Source organism: Sorghum bicolor, chromosome 9 (genome assembly GCF_000003195.3).
Source record: "Sorghum bicolor cultivar BTx623 chromosome 9, Sorghum_bicolor_NCBIv3, whole genome shotgun sequence".
NCBI classification, from domain to species: Eukaryota; Viridiplantae; Streptophyta; class Magnoliopsida; order Poales; family Poaceae; genus Sorghum; species Sorghum bicolor.
The window spans coordinates 57,563,876-57,586,725 of NC_012878.2; the positions used below are offsets into that span (position 1 = coordinate 57,563,876).

General features: G+C 40.9%; 3 protein-coding genes across 9 annotated transcripts; 2 read left to right on the forward strand and 1 right to left on the reverse strand.

Annotated features, from left to right (window-relative positions):
• LOC8064694 (protein timeless homolog) lies at positions 1,316-11,587 on the reverse strand. 5 transcript variants are annotated; one of them, XM_021447685.1, is made up of 20 exons: positions 11,298-11,587; positions 11,017-11,169; positions 10,655-10,814; positions 9,243-9,561; positions 8,982-9,116; positions 8,698-8,890; positions 8,489-8,619; positions 7,968-8,186; positions 6,933-7,099; positions 6,261-6,339; positions 5,548-6,096; positions 5,127-5,473; positions 4,904-5,017; positions 4,714-4,815; positions 4,282-4,530; positions 3,651-3,749; positions 3,289-3,399; positions 2,975-3,145; positions 2,751-2,861; positions 1,316-2,064 (listed from the first exon to the last, which is right to left on the reverse strand). In XM_021447685.1, exons 1-20 carry the CDS (start codon positions 11,398-11,400, stop codon positions 1,827-1,829), a joined length of 3,750 nt encoding a protein of 1,249 aa, XP_021303360.1. In that variant the 5' UTR covers positions 11,401-11,587; the 3' UTR covers positions 1,316-1,826. The 5 variants fall into 5 exon arrangements, with proteins under 5 accessions (XP_021303360.1, XP_021303361.1, XP_021303359.1 ...); XM_021447686.1 differs by having other exon boundaries at positions 2,844-2,861; positions 8,982-9,122; XM_021447684.1 differs by having other exon boundaries at positions 8,982-9,122.
• On the forward strand, positions 11,732-13,077 carry LOC8074617. The gene is made up of 2 exons (XM_002440236.2): positions 11,732-12,151; positions 12,559-13,077. The coding sequence occupies exons 1-2, from the start codon at positions 11,799-11,801 to the stop codon at positions 12,662-12,664; spliced, it is 459 nt and encodes a 152-aa protein (XP_002440281.1). The 5' UTR covers positions 11,732-11,798; the 3' UTR covers positions 12,665-13,077.
• Positions 17,166-22,056, forward strand: LOC8064695 (common plant regulatory factor 1). 3 transcript variants are annotated; one of them, XR_002447945.1, is made up of 12 exons: positions 17,166-17,378; positions 18,557-18,632; positions 18,954-18,998; positions 19,076-19,165; positions 19,248-19,331; positions 19,827-19,963; positions 20,071-20,116; positions 20,224-20,266; positions 20,568-20,788; positions 20,988-21,065; positions 21,232-21,444; positions 21,611-21,695. XR_002447945.1 is itself a non-coding variant. In XM_002440237.2 (12 exons), the coding sequence occupies exons 2-12, from the start codon at positions 18,573-18,575 to the stop codon at positions 21,678-21,680; spliced, it is 1,149 nt and encodes a 382-aa protein (XP_002440282.1). In that variant the 5' UTR covers positions 17,166-17,378; positions 18,557-18,572; the 3' UTR covers positions 21,681-22,056. The 3 variants fall into 3 exon arrangements, 2 of the variants coding, with proteins under 2 accessions (XP_002440282.1, XP_021304060.1); XM_002440237.2 differs by having other exon boundaries at positions 21,232-21,357; positions 21,462-22,056; XM_021448385.1 differs by having other exon boundaries at positions 21,232-21,357; positions 21,610-22,056.

Here is a 22,850-nt window from a genome sequence, read left to right on the forward strand (position 1 = left end):
TCATGGTGTACTCTCTAAAAGACAATAAGAATAAGGTGCGCAAGAAGATCGATTTCGGGGGTTCTGTTACATGCTTCAGGGTGTTCAGCGAGAGCCTCGTGCCGCATGATTTCTTCGACTCGCCTGACACGGTGCCACTCAAGTTTTCAAATCCTTTGTTCAATCAGAGCAGGGGCAGAGGAGTATATATATAGTATTTGCATCAACGACTCGCCTGAGACAATGCCGCTGAACTTTTATTCAATGACAGCAGGGGCAAAAGCGCCTAGCTGTAACTATATAGTATTTGCATCAAGTTAATTGTTTTTTCCTCGAAAAAAAAGTTAGGCCTTGTTTGGATGTAGTCGGATTCACATCAATCCACATGTATTGGGATGAGTTGGAGTAGAACTTGAACTAAATTCTATCTCAATCCACTCCAATACATGTGGATTGAGGTGAATCCGACAACATCCAAACAAAGCCTTAATGTGTGTTACCCGTTCTAATTTCTCCATGGATGGTCAACGGGACAAGGGTCATCGCTGTCTCCGTCTCTCCGATTGGGCCTTGGGTCAAGCCGGGTCGGCATGGCATGGCCCTCTCGTGTTCCATGTTGTTTTGGGTCGTGGCTAGGCACGTGAGGTACATCGGACCATTGGTGGAGCTAGGGTTTTTATATAAGACTATCTCCAACAATCGTCAGCCAAAATACAAGACCTATTTGTCCTTTGGGTAGCGCTACAGGTAAAAGGTTTCATACCTATTTTTAGTCTTCAACAACAAGACCTAAAAGACAACCCTCTGCAAATGAGTCTCGAGAAGAGAGGATACCCAAATTTAGGTTATGCCTCTCCTGATACCAAAAATAGTCTCGAGGAGAGATGATACCCAAATTTAAGTTAAATTTAGGTTATGCCTCTCCTGATACCCAAAATGGGTTTTGATACCCAAAATGAGTATTTTCTGTATGGGTACTCTATTGGAGGCTATAGCTATAGGTATTAGCTATAGGTATTGTGTTAGAAACCTATTTTGGATTTGGGTTTCAAATGCATGTTCTATTGGAGACGGCCTAAACGGGACGCCATATAATACTAAGGACCTCAAGGCTCCAGCAGTCCAGCTCCTCACAAGTGGAGTAGCCTTTTATGGTGGAGCTGAAGTTTTGAAAAACATTTGGCAAAACACAGCCTCGGTGATGTCCCAAAGAACTAGAGCAGCAGGTAGAGGGATAAGAACAGCATAAAAGACAACTTGAAAAGACAACTCAACCGGGTATTTGAGTCACGCAGGTGCTTCGGCGCAACTAAAGTAGCCATTCATGCTATCGGGCTTGACACAACTGAATCACGCCATGGAGGTTCATAAAGTATGGTATGCGCAAAAAGTTCAATGCAGACAGGCGGGGGAAGGCGCCGGCGCTTCTCCAGCACATCGACTGCAAGGAGACATGCCCTCAACTACGGATTACATTTGCTAGAGTTGCAGTGCTGGTAGTTTCAATTACAACTAACAGTACTCGAAATTATCATCAGAACACCCCCTAAAAGGACTCTGTACAAGAGGCCACACATGACAGCTCTACAGCCTGAACTTTGCATATGCAAAATTCCATTTGATTGTGACCCAACCAACTAGTACAAATGAAACTGCAGGTCAGAATGAAGTTTCTGTGAAGAACATCTGGCACTGGGAAGTGTGAAACAGACAGGTGGTCATCCTGAACCCTGCTTGGAGCTCAGCAGTGCGAGGGAAATAGAAGCAGATCATCCTGAAACAGCTTTTTTTTATCCCACATTTGATTTGGTAACACATTCTTTGGTAATAACTCTGGTCCTGAAAAGTTAGTCATCCTCATCGTCATCATCAATAACCAATCTGTGTCTTCTTTTCAAACCAGCCCTCCGATTAGCATCAGAGTTTGTTGTGTCCCCTGATTCAGTCATATTTCCATCATCAGTGATCCTTTGATCAGTATTCTCGTGGTTATCTAGCTCGACTTCAAAGTCATCCAAAAGTTCAGCTTCAACGTTATTGCCACTGTTATGAACTGGATCAGACCCATGATTTACAGAAACATCCCTGCAAAGTGAGAAAAATTCTTTTGTAATTGATTAATGCGGACTTTATTGCACTTCTCTTATTGACATGAGACGATCGTTTTCAATCAATACACATAAATGCCTTATATAATAAAAATATGACAAAAACAATAGTATAGCACAATCCTAGAATGCTAAAACATACTGAAAAGGTGGAACTAAGAAAAAAAAGGGTTCAGAGCATCAATAAACACTCAATAATGTGATGCACATACGCTCTACAAAAATGCAAATGCCTACATAATGTTCTCACAAATAAACTCTGCATGTTGGCAGAACAAAACGACATCTAGTTTCCTAAAAAACGACATATCTAGGAAAGAAGCTACATTCAAAGAGAGGATGCCATTCTTCCAATGTAGTACTTTAAAAAAAAATCCACAGCCTACAGCTCAAAAGCCACCGCCACTCGGTCTATCTGGCATCTGCCATATAGCTTCACATGCTTATTTGGTTATATGTCAAAATAAGGAAGTTATCTGTTTTTCAGTTTTTGTAGTTCATGCTATGCAGGCTATGCTCTTTTTATGACATTTTCACAGGCTAATCCTACAAGGAATAAAAAACCAACCCTGATTTTTTATGAAGCTCGCAACAAGGATAGTCATGAACTTAGAGCAACCTGTTAATTTGAAGGATTTCTACTTTGAAGTTGAATGTACTTATGTGATATTAGAAGCAACAGTCTCATCATGTAGCTTAATATTTCTCAAAGACTCTTGGTCTTCTATATTCGCTGAGAAATTTGACGTCACTAACCTCTTCTTTTTCCCACTTCTGTTAAAATGAAAAAGGAAATGATTTATAATAAAGAAAATTGGGAACAGATTGAGTTAATGAAATCTAAACAAATGCAGTCCTGAAGTTCATGTAAAGATGCATGACCACACCTAAAGATGGATCCAATGGTCTCATCATCAGAATAAGTGTCTAGCAAAATTTTCTCATGTTGAGATATAGTCGGTGAACAATCTTTGGTGTTGGTGTTGTCTGAAGATTCTTGATGGTTTTGTACATTCCCTTCAAAATCTGACGTGGATAACCTCTTCTTTTTTCTACTTCTGTCAAAAGAAAAGGAAATTGGTTTAGTCAAATGTGTAAGAGGCAAATGAGAACGTTATAGAATTAATGAGGGTTCACAGCTGGTATCATGGATATTTAAATTGCATGTATTTATGTATATACTACAGCTGAATGAGTTCACCTAATCATGGATCCTATGGTCGCATCATCAGAGTCTGGGTCATGCTGAGCTTCTTGATGCTGTGGTGCACTCAGTGAACTATCCACCAATGGAACCTTCTTATTTTTTGTTCTGCAATAATTAAAAGGCAATGAGCTTATCTAAAAAAGGAAAAGGAAAGAAAAAAAATCAAAACAGCTTCATCTATCTGTGGGAGGCTGTCCACCCAAACTATAACGGTTGAACCAGGGTGTCCCCAAAGTCACATGAGTACATCCTAAGGGTTCAGTACACCTCTCTTAGGCAAAGCCATGGTGATATCTTCTCACCCATAGTTGAGTTTCCTTTATCAGCTGATTAAAATCAAGTGGGTATATTATTACCTGCTTTTAAGTACTTGTAATGTTTCTTCATCGGATGATCTTCCATGACTTGTGTCATCATGGCCATCGCTTGACACATTTAGCCTTTTCCTTCTAGCCCTGGAAAAATGCAAGTTAAGGTTTAATAAGAAGACTATTTTCCATGACCGCGCAGGAGAACTGTGCAGGATTATATTATATTGAGAAAATGGACCAAGCGGACAAGTACAAACCAAAAGGAAACACACACACACACACACACAAACAAAAAAAAACTTTCCATGTCAGGCACTTGGAACACGCTGATCTCACCACCCAACACCCAACTTAAGGTTTAATAAGAAGTAACTACCAAATACCAGCAAACTCATATTTGGATAGTTAAACTAAGGAAATCACCTCTTTGATATAAAAAGATACAAGGTTGTCCTATGTGTTCAAGAGAAAAAAACTAAGGAACATTTACCCAATAAGTAAAATATAGATATAGTTCCCAATGAAGCTGAAAGGTCTCATGTACTTATTTTGAACATATCAGTATGCAAATGTATCGATTATACAGGTAAAATGTGTGTATCTGATTGTTGGGCATCTGAATAGAGATTAGGTACCATTAAGAATGGACGCACAAACTGCAATTTATTATACTCACCTGGAGCTTTTAGACTTGGGGCCATGGTTATGTTCAGCTAGCATGGAGTTCAGATCATCAAGTGAGTTGTTTTGTGGTTCTGTAGCCCGATCTCCAGTTAAAAGAGATTCATCTGCACCTTTTTTTCTCCTTGTGACATTCCTGAGACCTAACTGTGTAAGCTTACGAGAAACTTGAGCAGAAGTTATCTTCCCGCTGGAGTCTAAAGCATCAGCTATTAGATGACTGCATTTGCGATCATCCTTATATCTACAAAGTAAAACATAAAGGAATAAACATTCTGGCATCAGCAATTCAGCATGCAATCCATACCATGAAAATAATCATGCATAAAAAAGATCCAGTGATTTCTGCATAATGCTAACTTTATAAAGGACACTGAGGGACATTGACATATCATTGCTCTTTTTGGGAAGAAATTTTAACCCTTACTTTTCATAAAGGTCTCTTATAAGCCTCTCTTGCTCTTCCGTAAAAAGAGAACGACCTCGTCGTTTTGGAACTTTGGGCACCGAATCTCTCGATACATGGTTCCTGAATTAAATCCATTCATATTAAAGTGAGGATTGAAGTTCAGCTAATTAGCTATGAGTTCAAATACAGAAGAGCATACAAAATGAACCTCTCATTTTCCTCAGCATCACTATCTGAAAGTGACATGAATCTGCTCCTTTTATATGTAGTACTACTCTTCCTAAAATCATCCCCATGTTCATCAGCTGATAGATCTCCATCCCTGTATGCATGTCAATGGAAATCAATATGTGATATTGTTCACTTTACCACTGCACGTCTTTGTATGTATAGTAACACAAAACATCATTAAAGAAATGCACAGAACTTACTTATCAGCATCATAAGGTGCCTGCGGTATAACCAAGTCAACTTCATCATCACCAAGAGAATCTGCTATATTTACTGGACCTCTCCACCCCTTACTTGAACCAATTTCACCATCCTTGTTTCCAGCATCTTTCTTAAGCTCATTCAGTAGTAGATCAGCATCAATGCAGTGGCACTCCTTTCGTGTCTTCCAAAATAATATGTCGACAAATAGCAATGGCTGTTTTTTGATTGACCTCAACATTTTCCTCACAACTTTAGAAAGAAAATTTACAATGTTTGTGTACTCCTTTGAACTAGACGACTTCTCTTCCGCTAATATATCATAGAAAGTTGTTAAAAGCGATAGCTGCAAAAGGCAGTACAATATAAGCTCCCAAAGAAGAAACAACTGTGAGGAAACATAGCAGGCGTTTCTTTTACCTGATAGAGCATTGGTGACAGCTCTAGATCTTCACAGAATCTCCGTAGCATGCATATTATGTAATGGTTTGTACGGTAGGAGTTACTTTTGTAATGCTTCAACAACCAGCAAATATTTTGCACAACAGAATTGTTTGCAAGGCTAGATATTAATCGGGAAACATTAAAATCAACTTCACTTGTAGCAGGTTGGTGATCAACTGAAGAATCTGAAGTCTCACCCTCTTCATCGATGAGATTCTTCATTACACCACCGTCTGTGCAAGATGGGCCACCTTCAGCATGTGCTGTACTCTCCATGTTAACTGCAGTGTCCACAAGTATATCCGGTACAGGTGCACCACTGGTGTCTACTTTTCCAGGTTCTGAGGGAGAAGGTTCTGAAGCAGGACCCTCGATCCTCAAATCTGGAAGTGATTCAGGTGAGCATTTGGTCTCATCTGTAGGATGAGCGTCGTTTGGTTCTACATTCTCCACTTTGGGTTCTGAATTCTCGTTTTTACCATTTGTTGCCTTCTTTCTTCTGACCTTTTTTGTCTTTTTTGCAACCTAAAGGAAAAATAGAGCAATGATTGATTGAGTGTGATGCTACCCATCTTCACTTAAAACAGTTCAGAACCTATAGGAGTAAAAGTTGCTAGAAAAATGAAGATGCACAGAGAACATTACTGTGGCTGGAGCAAGACATATTACAGACAGGAAGAACATCATACCCTTAATGTACCGCGTGCTTGAAGCTTTTCCATGAGCTGTAGCATGATATGAATTGTTTCTAATAAATCCACTAGATCACTGGTAAATAAAACAGGCAGTGAAGTTAAATAAGAGTAAATGACAGTATGGTATACATTTAGTGGATTAAATTGCAAAAGGTAGTGTCGATCTCCACTAACCAGAAAGGGAACATAATTCAAACTATGTAATAGAAACACAAACCAAAAAGTACAGCCAACTAGAAAAGAAACTTGTAGGATTATTTTGATTACATGTTTAGAAGGGGATATTTCATCTATAGTTCTAAAAAAATAAAATCTAACCTTTGAGAGCATGAACATCCAAACTGCATAATACCATTGAAGGCATTGAGAGCATGAAAATCAAGCCTGTGAGTTCTAAGGATGACAAATTTCCAGTCTAGAATGTCCAGCAGCTTATCTATTTTAGGAAATGAATTACCATCTACTTGATGCATAGATTAAAGCTATATATTGTGCTTTTGTAAAGTCAGGGACACATATATTATGCAGATAATGTTCTGAACGCCTCAACAAGAATTTTCTAGTGCAGGAAGTGCACCTACTAATTGACTTACTGTATGTCCTGAAGCTTCAATTTTAGTAGCAAATGACAGAGATGAAATTCCCAAGGGAATATTTCGTACAAACCTTTTGGGTTGTTTGTGACTATCAAATGATCTGAACAAGTTCAGCAGAAATTGAGTGAGACCATTTTCTGTCTGATCATAGAACAGTTTATACAGTAAAACACGAGCTGTTTGAGATTCCCTTGAATCTTCAGGAAGTACTTTTAGCACCAAATATATCATGTCAATCTGCAATGCAAGGTACTGCACTATGAGGGGCCACAAGATACATGCAGTAGTTTTTCCTCGAGAAATATACTAGAGTACAAACACACTGTGTATAATTGCATTAAGAAGAAATATACAGAGTACATACACAAACAGAGAAGAGGGGGGGGGGGTGTGATGCCTGCTGTATTAACTGAATAGCTCGCAAGGATATTCTAATGGACATCACAACTGAAAAATAAGTACTCGTACGGTTTTGAATTGAAAATCTCTCCATTAAAGTCAGTAAGACATTACAATTCCCATTCAGACCAAATTTTGTTGAGGATTCTGGCATGAGAATGTAGGCAGTTTACAAGGTTCATCAAGTTAAAATCTCATAAAGCACTTAACTTGATGAATGAAAAAAAAAACCTTTGCTGATAGCAAAATATATGTAAAAGTTTGGCAATGGTTCAAAACTAAGACAATTTAAACTCGACATTGTTTTAATCTCTATTTTTCTGAAGTCAAGCTCTACATAGCTAATTCAGTTTGGTTAGGCTTAGACACATGTATGTGTATAGAATATAGATGCACCTTCGGACCTAATACTAAATCTACTTGAGCTATAAACCTTTAAAGAACTAGATACTGAATCAAGGTTAAAAAAGTGAGCTGCATCAAAATTTCAGAACTAAGCCTTGGGATTTTGCTCAAACTTGACTTATTTTTGGCAAGTGCTTCTCCCCTTGCTAGTTTTCGCAAACCGCTCTCTAGTTTCCTTGTTCAGTCTTTTCAAAGCAAGAAACAAGGCAAATTTGATATGTGCATGTAACCATGGGTTATTAGGAAAACTAAATTTAGCGTCACTGTCATTGTAAAATTTACAAAATACACATTCTATTACCATGTTCTTCATTAAAGACCCAGCTGCGGAAAGAGTTTTGTAGTCGTTAGTTTCCTTAAGACCCTCATACGTCTCACGCCACCTGGAAATGACTATATTGAACATATCTTCATTCAATGTGGCCGCAACAGGTCCACATATATCACCATGGAATGGCAGATTATCATCATGCTCATTGCTAGGAGAAACCTCAGATGGTTGAATCCCTTTAACAGATTTCTGCCAAAAGAAATCTCACATTGTCATGAATCATCATGGAAGAGAAAGGATTATAATCAGATCTGCTTGGATAGACATAGTTATGATATTCATTCATGACAAATAAACCAAGATATAACTAACTGCAGTGTAAGTTTCATTAAGTCCAGTAGCAAATAGAAATCAGTTACATAACTGTGCCTCTTGGCAATTCAAGTCATCCATGTTGGACAAAGAGTGAAATGAGACAAGAATCTCCACGATAGCACATAAAAACATTCATAAGTGAATGAAGAATAAACAGCCCATGAGTTCTGTCAGACCTGATCATTCGAAGCCTTCTCATGTTGAAAAGCTAGAACAAATCGAGCAACTTTGAAGAATGTAATAATATCAGATTTCTCAATAGAGTGGTGCTCATCCATGATATCATCACAGACTGACTGCATCAGGACTGATAAGAACTGTGTTATCTCAAGATTACATGAACAAAACATAATGGTTCTGTTAAATGGAAATGAGACAAACTTACTATTGTATGCTCCAGATAAAAATTGATCCATGAAGCTTCTAAGCATTTCTGTAATACCCTCCTTTGGTATGTACAGAAGTTCATTGTCCCAGGCTATCCTTTTCTGAGGACCTCTTTGGACATTACGTATTTTCAAGAGGCTATTTGCAGATGAAGAGCTTGGGTTCCCTTTGCACAATGATTTAGATCCATCCTGTAAGTTCAAATGCAAGCAGAGACAAGTACATCTGATTATCTGGTTATAATGTAGGAGCCAAGTGGTAGAATTCGAAAATGTGTAGTACCACTGAAAAGCACGTAAAAGTCCCATTAAGTGAGCTATGTTCCGAGTTCCGTTGCCTGAACATTCTTTTTTTCCTTTCTTCCTCCTCCATCATCAATCTCAATGAATCAACTGATGAAACAATATCTCCGTTAACCTGATCCTATCAATGGAGTAAACAAATTTGAGCTTTCTCCACTGACAGTCGACAGAAAAAGGGGCATCCAAAAATACAGAATAGTACTCACAAAAATGAAAAGAAAATAACAAAAAGAAGGAATACCTTTGAACCTTTATTAGAAGCTCGGGCAATCAGTCCTGGGTCTCGGCCTAAGAAGAGATAATGATAGATCTCCATTAAAAGAAGGTTTTCCTCCTTAAGATAACCAGAGGGCTCATCAATATGCTGAGTCAAAACTAAGATTATGTCCATCACATTCTCTTGGAACATGAGCTCCAAAAAGCTGTCAGCTAGGAAGAGTAAGTGGGTAGCTTCTCCAGATGCTTTCTGTGTCAATGTGATTTCTTGAATAGCCAAGACGTTGCGGAACAAAGTAAGCACCAACTGAACTAACTTCCAGTCATCTTCTGAGAATAAAGTTCTGATTGGTATTGAATAGAAAATCATGTCAGCTGAAGTCACTATGATGAAGAATATATACTTATATAGCGTTTAAACTAGTAAATAGCATAATATAAATGTGAACAGGATGGAGTAATAATGGTAGTTAATCAAATAAAACTTGCACTTCTGCCCTAGCATAGAGGCAGGTGAAGATAGTGGAAGAACCATGCTGATAAATTAACATATAGCACAAACACCACGTTTAGTTTTGCTGATAAGGTAATGGCACAAGTAAAATCTCACTGAAACTTATCATCTTTGTCATCTGATTGCCAAATGGAATCCACAAAAACAATATGCTTGAAATATGGGTTGAATGATGTGAAAAAAAAAATCTAGTGAAACAGAATATAACCGTATTTGATTGATTAATTCATGTAACGCTCAAAGTTAGTACAAACCTATCTAGTTGAAGATTTAATTTCTCATTCAAATTCTATCACCACTCTGATTGCAAAAGGGCTGGCCCTTGGGCAAGTAGAAAAAAAAGGACAGTTGTTCCAGTTTAGCATTGCATCTCCTAGGGACAAATGTTAAAAGTGTCCTCAGAAACTATAACACAGAAACTTAATTGGTCTGCAGACCGATTTCATTGATAGCCTCAGGGCCACAAACCAAAGCACAGGGTTCATAATTTTAGGTTCGGCCAACCAGATATAATATGCCTATGAGCATTTGTCCAAGAAAAAAAAGATAAACAGGGGGCACAACTCTGAAGAAATAGTCCTGAAATTCTTGAGTTCTCTGTTTTGCACCTACACTACCCTTGTTGAATACAATCAGCTTGGTCTTGGAGATGTCTTGGTAGACAAATACAACAGGGTTAAAAAAAAGTTTAGTGCAGTCTCCAAGAGCTTGCCACAGGTTAGTCATATTGACCTTGCTCTTCCAAATGTATTCAGGCAGTAGCTCATAATGTGGGCCCTTTGGAAAATGTGTTTGCACCAGGCTATATTATAAGATATATGTAAAGATTAACTATGTAACAGTGTTCTGTGATCCTCATGAACAACACTGCTCAGTTAGTCAGTTGTGTGAGCTCCATGATAAAAACAAGGGAATAGATTTACCTTTCCAAGCGATCCAATGGGTCCTCAAGAAGAGACACAATGACAGTCACTGCAACATTGCGTGTCAGTGCAGCCTTCAAATCCCACAGATACTCTATCTGCTGTGCAACATCATCTGACGAGGACTCCACAGGCATCGTAAGGAATACCAATACTTTCACTACAATACAAAATTAAAGTGGACAGCTTTAGTCATAGGGTGCTACATCAGAGCACCATAAAATAAAGATATTCACATACGTAGTTTCAGTGTTATATTACTGGGGAACAGAGATACACGGTTTATCTGAGACCCTATTCACACTGAAAGCCCATACAGAACTTTCAGATTTCAAAAGGAATCAAAACGGAAGAACAAATACCTGCAGTGATGACCAGATTGCGGTCGTTCTGGTAATTCTCGATGATGGGCACCAGATCCCTCGACGCAATCTTCCACTTGCAGACCTGCTTGAAAACCTCCCGCCGCTGCGGGTCGTCCCGCCGCAGGAATCTCTGCAGATCCTTCAGATTATCTACAGAAATGGCGAAAACGCGCGCACAGCAGAAATTAGTCAGCAAACACATCCTCCGATCAGAAATGGGGTCAAACCCAAGCCGTCGGCAAAGAAGCGCAGGAAGCGGGGTGGGAGCGGGGGGGTACCTAGGCAGTGGTCGCTCTTGGCGTAGCCGATGACGGCGCCGTCCTCGTCCTCCTGCGAGGCGCCGAGGCCCGCGCAGGTGAGTGAGAGCACCGCCGAGTCCATGGCGGCGCGCGCTAGGGTTTAGCCGCCTGGCCGGTCCGCGCAGTTGGAGCTCGCCACGGTCGGATGGATGCGGAGCGGAGGCGAAGGAAGAAGGATAGCTGCGCTGCGCAATGGTGGCTTTGAGGAGAGAGTGAATCCAAGTGGGGAAGCGGCGGCGAATCGGTTCCCGGGAGGGATGCAGATGAGAATGGAGATCTTTCCCGCCGCCGCGCGCCTATTTCGGGGCGGATTTTCCCGCGCTTTGGTTCCGCTTCGTGGGCTGCCTTCCCGCTATTTATGGGCCGGCCCATTCAGAAGCCTGAACAGTAGACGGATGATTAGGCCCATAACTGACAGCCCAAATAGACGGATAAGGTAAAGGAGGGGCAGGAAGAAAGGAGCAGCAGCAGCAATCGTCCATGGCCATGGCCCTCTCGAGCTCGCTCCGTGCCCTGGTGGCCCTGATCCCGCCGGCCCTCCCTTCCGGTCGCCCGAACGGGGCCGCGGCGGCCCCGGGACCCCGCGCGCGGGGTCGGCCGAGGAGAGGGGCGGGGGTCGTGGCGCTGGCGGCGGCGCTGCCGTCGGACGCGAAGTGGCTGGAGCGGCTGCCGGAGAAGAAGAAGCCGCTGTACACGCACAGCCTGCCGTGCATCGAGGCGTGGCTGCGCAGCCTCGGGTTCACGCAGTCCCGCGAGGACCCCGCCGCCTGGGTGGCGGAGAAGCCGCTCTGGCACGCGCGTCTCAGCCTCGACGTCACCGACCTCCACATCAGGTACAATACAGACCGCAGACTAGTCACTTCCAGTCTGCCTGTGTGGCTGTGTCGATGTCTTGGTTGGGGATTCGATTCATGCTCGTAGTTTAACCAAAATGCTCCTGCGTTTTAGCTTGCCCGATCGGCTTATGTGAGCGCGTGCAATGAACCTGCAGTTTATGTGATTCATTGTTCTGTACAAGCACGTTGCAACGTGTTCACCTAGGAATTTCAGTATATTTTGTTGAGGAGGAATGAAGGACTGTCCATCTAGTAGTTCTGAATATTCTTCGCTGTATCAGTGTCCTACCCCTTTTCAGCTCCTCGCCTACTCTTGAGTTAGTCATCAAATCACTGTTAATATGAACCGATTACTCATTTGTGTGTCAATTGAAGGCAAAATTGCTAATGTTATCTTCAATTAGGTACTTGAAAAGCGGCCCTGGAAATCTTGAGAAGGATGTGGAGAGGAGGTTTAGCTATGCCCTAAGCAGAGAAGACATCGAGAACGCCATACTTGGAGGACCTTAATACACAATCAAGGGGGGTTAGAGTTAGGAATTGCTTAGAGCCTGTTCGCTTGTCTGAAAAACCATAGATAAAAGTACTTTGCTGATTTATTGTGAAAGAAAAATATTGTTGAACGGCTGGCAGATATGGCGAACAAGACCTTAGTCGTGGTTGTTCCTCAGGCGAGGTTGGCGCTGAAGAAATGGCACAACGCTAATCGTTCAGTTGATCTGCATACTACCGTACCGTTACGTCATTGAAAGAGCAAATGGATCATGTGTCGAAAAATAATAATCATGTGCTACAATCTCTGACTAGGCTGGAAATGTTGGATGCCTCCGGGTGACGTGCGTTTGGTTTGTTGGCCTCGTTAAGTGAAATTTCCCCTTGAGCCGAAATTGCTCATTTATATACAGAAGAAAAAAATGACTTTATCTCTTGTGTTAGCCTGCCTTACCGTTTTTAGCTATATGTTTGTATGATGTGTGGGGTTTAAAAACTTGGATTGATATTTTGTCATGCTAATATTGCCACTAGTCCCTGAGAAAAAGTTTGAGTGAGTGTCATCTTATCTTAGACAGTGCGGTCTTGTTAAAAACGTAACTTGGGGAATACAGGCTTACAGCTCGTATCAGGAAAAAAAAAATGTGAAGAAAATATCCAGTGTTAATATTCACAATCAAAATATCAGAGCTTCTCCCGTGACAACTTCTCAGTTTCGTATTTTTGTCTCGCCAATACGCAAACTTTTAAAAATTTTAGCTATATTTATAGAAAAGATTAGCAATATTTTGTATTGTATCGTCAAATATGTTTACTATAAAAACAGACTCATGACCTATTTATGTTACCAATTGTATATCATAAATATTAACATTTTCTTGTACATATATGGTCAAAGTTGAATATGTTTGACTTCTAAAAAAGCAAGAGTGACAACTAAAATGGGGTGGAGGGAGTATATAGCATGATAAACATCATATAAACCATAGTCATAAAATAAAATGGTGACAACATATTATTAATAGCCAAAAGTCTATTATTTTGTAGCTACGAGTACTCTTAGTAATCAAGTGTGTTCTACCATAGTGTGTGGATCTAAAATGTTGTGCAGAAACGGTGTGTTGGAAGCGCTTTGATCCCGTGATATCAGCGAATAACATTTTTTGTTGTGAAATTTGAGGAACCCTTTTTTGTCAGCAATGAATGCTTTTAACGATGCCATGGATGACATGTTAAATTATGATAATCATGGATGGATGAGTGTGATTGGAACTTCATCGATCATTTGAAAATAAAAGTACTCCTCAATAAAAAAAATACAATTCCTTCTTATTGAGTAATCAAATAATTTTAAATTTGACTAAATCTACCAGAAAATTTGATATTTATGGTGCCAAATAAATATCATTAAACTGATAATTGGATATTTTTTAATAGCAAACCTATTTGAAGACAGAAATGTTGAAACTATTTTCTAAATTTTCTCAAACTCGAGAAACACTAACTTGACTTAAATCTATAATGGCATTTTTTATAAAGGGGAAGTACTTGAATGGAACGAGAATTATGCAAGTACTGTAGTAAGCAACTAAGACAGTGCTTTTGTTGGAGGGCTGTAACGCCACCCCTATGAAATACTCTTCTGGGGCAACCTCGCCACCTTCCCCGTCCTCCCCCCTCCCCCACCCTCTCCCACAAAAAAAGACAAGTTTGTCCTCCTCCTTCCTACCAGATGCAAACACATAGACGATCGTATTCTCTCAACTAAACATAGACATGATATTTTTACTATTTTAGAAAACTAAAATAACGAGTATTTGATTCACTCCTCACCTTCTAAATCTAGTCTTATTTAGTTCTATTTAGTCATTTTTACCCAAACACTATGACTAAAATAAGACTAAATGGGCATCAGCCAACTAGTCACTTAAATTTTGCTAACTTAAACCTCACCTTCTAGTCACTGTCTCACTTTTTAGTCACTTTGAAACCAAACACTATGATTAAATGAGACTAAAAGAACCAAGCAAAGATGACTAAACTTTAAGAACTTGTTTAAATGACTAAACTTTTGAAGGTGTGAACCAAACACGCCATCAACCTGTCCAATCCCTCGTTCAAAAATTTCGCATGCTACAAGCAGCCATGTAAAACTATATGGGGATCAAGGAGGAGTACACGAAGCAAAATGACGCATTGGTCCAATGCAACCAACCCACGTGGGATCACCCATCCGCCTCCCAAGTCAGGATAAGCTAGCTAGGTCCCCTGAGCTGGCACCTAGTCAGTGACGTCTCCTTGCTCCCGCGGGGCCCACGGCCACGGTACTGCGGGCTACGTGGCTCAATCGCCTCCTGACTCCTACGCAGGCGCACATGGGCTTCGACGTGGCGCGTTGACGTGCACGTTTGCCTTTGCGGCTTTGCCTCCCAGCAAAGGCCGACCTGTGGGCCCGCGCGCGCCTGGGTCCCGCGACCGGCAAAGGTACAGTCCTCGTGCGCGTGAAAAAAAAAGGCGGCCTTTTTCGTCGTCTTGGAATATTTGTATTCGTGGGCCGAAAACCGAAAGTTTTTGAAACTATAACATTTTTGTTTTTATTTGATAATTATTATTCAATTATGGAGTATTTAAAAGATTTATCTCGTGATTTACAGGTAAACTGTGTAATTAAATTTTATTTTTTTATATATTTAATGCTTCATGCATGTGCCCTAAAATTTAATGTGACGAAAAATTTTGAAAATATTTTGGTTTTGGAGTGACCTCAACAACGCTCTGGTATCGGAAAGGTATTTTATTCCGGCCGCTGGGTGTGGGACCCACGCCGGATGCGGCCACCACGTCACCCACATGACTGGGATGCAAAGCTGGCCACGGAGGCATGCCGGGCGGCGACGCGTAGACCGGCGAGGTGGTCGACACGGTAGCGTGTGGTACGCTCACGGTGGGGTGACGAGGAATAAACAAATGGGCCCTCGCACCCGTCGCCCAGCTGCAGGATTGGCCATCTCCAACGATAATCCAAAGCACACCTTGGAAACGTACACCACTCTAGTTCTGGTAGGCTCTTTGTCTTTCGCTTTATTTCATTCAAGGAAAGTTAATTTCGACTTTTCGAGATTGTTGTGCCCATGATACATTGCTATCGAAATTTAAAGATCGTTAAAATTAGACTTTGGAGTTTTCAAGGGCTTTTTACTCTTTTGTCCTTGACGAATGACAAACCTAGAGGGACGATGGGTGGCCATGACAAGGCTTTGCATGACTTTGCCACAAGACAACAAGATCGCTGACGGAGTCGTGAACAACAAAAATCTAGGCCGTTTTAGTTGGTGAGGAGAAAAATTTCACGACATTGTAACACTTTCGTTTGTTTGTGGTAATTAATGTCCAACCATGGACTAACTAAGTTTAAAAGATTCGTCTTGTAAAAATTGACCAAACTGTGTAATTAGTTTTTGTTTTTATTTATATTTAATACTTCATGCATGCGTCTAAAGATTCAATGTGATAGAAAATCTTGAAAAATTTTAGATTTTAGAGTGGAAGTAAACAAGGCCCTAGGTGAAAAAGGAACATGCGTGTGTAAAAGGTGACAAGAGGTGGTGGTTGTGTGGGTAGTTGAAACACGATGTATATGTATATTTGTAAAAAAAGATAAATAAGATTAGAACACTTTTATTGTAGAAACCACAATAGCCATATAAACATTTTACGTGATAAGATAGTTATTAAAGAGATAGCAAAAATTATAGGAACCGTGTCTAAATTAGAAATCATGTCTACACGAAAACAAACCATAAAAAGATGTTATTGGTAGCGAATAAAGAGAGAATACATGTGCCTAGATAAAACATTATTTTATAAAATTATCTATAGGGATCATGATTTCTATATGTAGTGTCTATAAAAATCAATAGAGATAGAAACTATATGTAATTTTAGCATTAAGTATGTCCCTTAGTATAAATATATACTTAGAGCATCCAAAAACCATTGTTCTTTTTAGCTCAACTCTATGGATTTGTTTGGTACAACTCAACTTTACTAGTAAAGCTGAGCTGTTTTGGAATAAAATATTTGATAAAATCGCTTCATCAACTGCTTCATGTATAGATGAGAGAGAGAAATGAAGGAGAGAGTTGCAATAAACTATTTTTTCAGTTTCATCTTAACTCATTTTGTTTTGTGAGGAGAAAAAAACAACTTCACCCATAAACTATTTTAGAAATAAGTATTTGACAAAAAAACAGCTCACAATGGCATATGAAGCTGTTGTGAGTTGTATCAAATAGGCCCTATGTTTAGCAATTACTTCCTTTTATCTTTCATCATTTGCACTTATACATCTATTGTACTCAGAAGAAAAGAATAAATCTATTGCTATCAAGAACCAAGTGGGCCCGTTCAAATCTGTGGGACGCAATCCAAGGTGCTTGTAGCAGGTATCCCGGGCGGACACGATCCAGTGGCCCAGTCCTTATCATTGACACGTGTCTCGTGACGTGGCTCCAGCCTTTGGCGCCCCTCCCACCGTCCCCTTCCTCCTCCTCTCCTCCCCCACTCCCCTGCCTCGCCGCCTCTCTCCGTCGCACCACACCTGCCCCCCCTCCCGGTCTCTCTCTCCTCCGCGCCACACGCATCTCCTGCTGATTGAATCAACTTGGCCTCGCGACTCCGGCTGATCCGTGGCGCCTCGCTGCCGAGCGGAACCATCACCTGATTTGGCGAGGTGAGAATTGAGATGACTCCCAGTTTCAATTCGGCGCGCAATGCTCGTTGATTTCTCCTGCCTCCCTGCTTAGGTTCATGCTCGCGTTGCCCCATCGCAACATTGAGTTGCATCTTGTTATTTGGGTTAGCCTCGTCGTCTATACTGAAGTAGTTCATGCGCGGAGATTATTATTAGGTGGGGAAAGTTCGAATTATGCACATGTTCGTCACGGAGACCCTCAGAGCTGGGGTGCGCATTGATGCATCACCGGCGAAAGGTTAGCAGTGGAAAATTTCAAAATATCTCAAAGGAAACATGGTAGTTCGTTGGAGGCCGTTTATATCTCCTTGCGTCCGACTCCAGCTCTGCATCTGTGTCTTTTCGGTCACTCTGTTTTGTTCCTTGGATATCATCAGTAGAAGAACAAAGGAGCACACTACGCAGTTTATTTAGTTATAGCCTAGTAGAAACTAGAAAGTTTTGTTTTGAGTGCAGCATCGTAGAGTCAGCAGGGGCGCTGTATATTGGTCAGCAAAATTAGGTGTATCCCAGCTGCAGTCGTTGAATCACTCGGCTTCGTCTGGTTGAAGTTGGTTAGGAAGGCTTCATCTTACGTTTTGTAAGGTGTGGTTGCTTTTGTCCTGTGAACTCTCTGGGGGTAACTTATGGAGAAAGATTAGCCAATTACTTCCAGGTCTTCGATAATTCGGCATCAAGATTTAAACCAAAATTCTCATATTTTTTGGTGTCTCTGTCACATTTTTTGTGTGAAAAGAGCTTGGTGGGTCTTAGAAAAGGCTTCAGTTCAGATCTTATTTCAGATAACACAGGACCAATCTAGTCTGTAGTGTAGTATTTGTATTTCACTGCACACGTCAAAGGCTTTCCAGTAGGGGTGGAAAAGATATTTATTTTAAGCTCATTTAGTATTATTTTGGTTAGCTATATTGTTTATTTGTATGCTATTTTTTTAAGGTCAATGGGGGGGGGGGGGAGGCGCTCCCCACCTGATTTCATTTATAATGGCCCAAAATGGCCCTTTGGATGGGTATCAAATACAAAAAGTTTACATCATCACTTAGTGATGTTTGAACAAAACGTGTGAAGAGTACTAGATAGTGATTTCTGTGCTACTTTATTACACTTGAATAATGAATAAATTGTATGCTGTGATAATCAGAAGTTTTACTTGACAGACTAGCAGATAAAATCATGGCTCAGGATGAAGCTGTGGCTACCCAGAAGACTGGAAATACAGCATCCCCTTCTAAGGTAATCTTTTCTGATTTAGTGGTAGCATTGTTTCCAAAATGTGATTTCAGTAAATCAGTAGTGCTGACTGCTTAGCCCATCCATTAACCATGATTTTTGTTGAAATTTCGAAGGAAACTCATGTATATAGACTATAGTTAGAACTTTTCTTAAAAATGAAGCAAGGACATAACTGAACCACCTCCCTTCAGAGTTACATGTGACATGTACAGTGAATCTTGTCTGCTCATTCTCATGTTTATTGCTGTTTTCAGATCTTACAATGAATGATAACATAATTTATTTCTGATTGGGAATCTCATCGATTATTTCTATTTGCAGGATTATCCAACTCCTTCTCCATATCCTGATTGGTCGACCATGCAGGTAGAATTTGAGTATTTTACTGCACTTCTACTTCGTTGGAACATGGTGATCTAAGCAGTGAGCACAAATTTTCACAGGCATATTATGGCCCTGGTGTCTTGCCACCAACATATTTTGCTCCAGCAATAGCTCCAGGCCATCCACCGCCATACATGTGGGGTCCTCAGGTATTTGAGTTTGGTCTCCATATCCATATGCTGTTTTAAATACTGTAGTAAAATCTAATACCCCTTCTGTGTGTATTTGCAGCCTATAATGCCACCCCCTTTTGGGACACCATATGCTGCAGTATACCCACATGGTGGAGCTTACCCACACCCCCTTGTGCCCATGGTAATAATGCCTATGGACATTTTTGTTTAATTAAGCACATTATATTATACATGTCCATCAACATTTTCTCAAAAAAAGAGGGAGATGATTGTTATGGTCAGCTGTGTATTAATTAAGATATTGTAGTGTAAATCAAAACAAGGATTATTCGGTCCCACCATGTTGAGTCTCAAACACCCAAGTGTGGCTGATCAAGTGACCAAACGATTCAATATAGGAAATGGAAAATAAAACTTGATTATAGTTGGACAATCTTTCTACCTTTGTTGGTCTTGTAGTTCACCATTGATGCATAGCCTGTAGAATGTTTTCAAGAACAAAGGATCTGCACTGTGCATCTAAACTCTATTTCACATTTACACTTGATCATGCCATTGGACAATCTACTAGTCTCTTAGTTGCGTCTAAAGTTCTTATGTTCAATAGATAATTCATTTTCAAAATTTTTCATTTTGTTCAATCTTACCAATTTGATGTTCTCATGCTCCTTTCAAGATGTCAACTCCATTGAGCATGGAGCCCGCCAAATCTGCAAACAGCAAGGAGAAAAATTCCAATAAGAAACTTAAGGAAATAGATCGGACTGCAGTGTCTGCTGGCAGTGGTAACAGTAAAAGAACAATGTCATCCAGGTATGGCATGATATGCTTCTGTTTGTGTATTCTTTTACTGCCCCCACCCCTCTTCCCTGTTACTCTTTTGGTAAACTGAAGCTATACATTTTTTATTATGTATTCAGTGAAGATTACAGTGCAGAGGGCTCCAGCGATGTAAACGACCAGAAGGTATGGTCTTCTGCGCACTCGTAGACATGATTGATTTCTTTTTTGAAGTGTTGGTTCCTTGGGATTGCGGGTTGTTCATCATTACACTGAACTTCTGCATAATTCAGGTGAACAAAACGTCCAGGAAGCAGAACTCAGATGATGGACCTGGTATTTTACTTCTCTAACAACTCTTACAATGTTTATAGATAGATACCGTGTTAGTCACTACTTCTCCACAACACTTGTTAGAGGCAGAGTTGTTACCTAATATAATCAGTCATTTTACCAAATTGGTCATCTTGTTCTCTTCTACTGTACTTTTCCTTCTTTGGTGGTCTTGCTTGCATTTTTCCTTTTGACAAGTAGTTGCACAAAACCTTTCAGTTGCTTCAGGGGATAGTAACTAGATCAAACCCTGTTCTATGCACCAGAACAGGCAAGAAAGTGGCTAACCAAAATATATTTGCAGGTGCAGAAACCACCACAGGTGCAAACACGGAATGTGTTTTAGCTCCTAACCATACGATGGGGAATGGTGCTATTTTGCCACATCACTGCTTTCCAGCTCCAGTAATTAAGCCCAGCGCTACAAATGTCGCCAACTCGAGGGTGATAGGCACAGCGATATCTCCATCACCTAGTGTGATGGTCCCAGCTCATACTGCATTACCAGCTGACTTATCAGTCAAGGTATGTATGTCCCATGTGTTATTGCATAGAAGTGCTTGCAAGCTGACAATTACAAAAAAAAAAAATCTATATTCTGAAGAACTGGATTTCAAGAGGTTATTTTTGAAGTCTGAGACAGGCTTTTCCTTAAAACCTTGACACCCATATTTAGAACCTGTCATGTTTAGGCAATAACTATTTTGTGGTTCATCGATTGCAGGATGAGAGGGAATTGAAGCGTGAAAAGAGGAAGCAGTCAAATAGGGAGTCTGCTAGACGATCAAGGCTGAGAAAACAGGTGTGCTGTTTTCACCATCTTATGCATTCTTGTTAACTGGACAGGGTGACTTGTGACACAGTTGCACAATGAAGCAGTGTCCTGAAAGATGGAAGTGAAATCTGACTTGGATTATTGTCCTAACAACATGTCTTCAATCTTATATTTATGCTCTCCCTTGGTGTAGGCTGAGACAGAGGAGTTGGCTACACAAGTGGAGTCCCTTACTACAGAGAACACGTCCCTTAGGTCTGAAATCGGCAGGCTAACAGAGAGCTCGGAGAAGCTCAGATTAGAAAATTCCGCTCTAATGGTAATGGACCTTTTCCGATGATGTCAAATGTTCTATACTACTATATTCAGGTGCAGCATTTCAATCTTCCTTTTCTTTGACGGAAGTGCACTATCACTTCTCAGGTGAAGCTGAAGGACACTGCAGCACTGACCCCTGCAGAACCATCTCCGCACACAGCAGTCACATCCTCGTCCTCTCCGGGTGCCGCCGCGGAAAATTTCCTTTCCATGATCGACAGCGCCAAGGCGGCCGGCGTCAGCAGGCACACGGAGCACGGCGAGCCCAAGCTCCGGCAGCTCCTGGACTCCAGTCCGGCAACAGACGTCGCTGCCGTAAGCTGATGACGATCCGGCTAATATTACAGCACAGCACATGCATGTGGCCTGGGGATTTCACAAGCTCATGCTGCGCACCATAAATGTCAGAGTTATTACAGACTTAGTACACCAGTTTAGGCACTGATTCCAGTAAAGTAACTGAGGACACCGGTAATTTTATCTGCTCCGCTGAGTGCCGGACTGCGACCTCTCCTAGTGTACCAGTGTTGTAACATAGGGTGTTGTGCTGCATGCCAACCTTTGAAACTTCGAGATCGTCCTCCTTGGGACCATTTTCGGCGTAATAACAAAATATAGTTCGGAGTTTGTACAACAGAATAAGACGGATACTGGTGTGTGCTGTGTGCAATCCTCTACTGCAGTGTTGGTTTGTTCTCAATGTAGTTTCATTCTTCTTCTCTAGTGATCTGTGAGTCTTTTGTCAAGCATTAACGCCAGATGGTTGTGATGCGGGCTTGCTTGGTTTGGGACTTCAATTTGTCATACTAAAGATTTGCCCAGTAAAAGTTGGCTAAAAAATTTGCTATAGATTTGGAAGCGAAATATGAGAGGTTAGCAAGTTTTGGTAACAAAGCAAATAACAACCAAAGTAATGGCTTTCCTTATTTTGGAAGTGTCAAGCAGGCCTGCAGTCGCAACTCACGCCCTAACAGCCTTGATCACTGACTGATTCACTGGACAATCCGGATGTCGATCTCGATGGGGAAACGCGCGCAGCGAGAGAGGAATCGTCGTCGTCTTGCCCTTGCTCCTGTCCCTGCTCCTCCTCCTCCCTCTGGGTCGTCGTCCATCGATTTTGGCGAGTCCCGCGCCTCCACCCCACTCTCTCAATCTACAAGAAGTTGGTACATCTTATTTCAATCTTGCAGGATAACTGTGATATGTTTTTCATATAGCATATACATTGTGTTATCTTAGCACACTGAGCTCTGATTACAATGCAATAATTTGATAAATGAGGACTTAAATACGGGCAATGCTTTTATCATCTTCATCCTTTCTTAACGGACAACTGACAAACATCCATGAGTGGGTTCATCCAACGGGAGCCGCGCGGCAGCACACACTAATTATTTTCATATTTTTTAACGGAACCTGATTATTTTCATATTGAGGCATAATCACGGGCCAGTCCACCAAAAACAGGCTAGGTAACACACCAATTATTTTCGG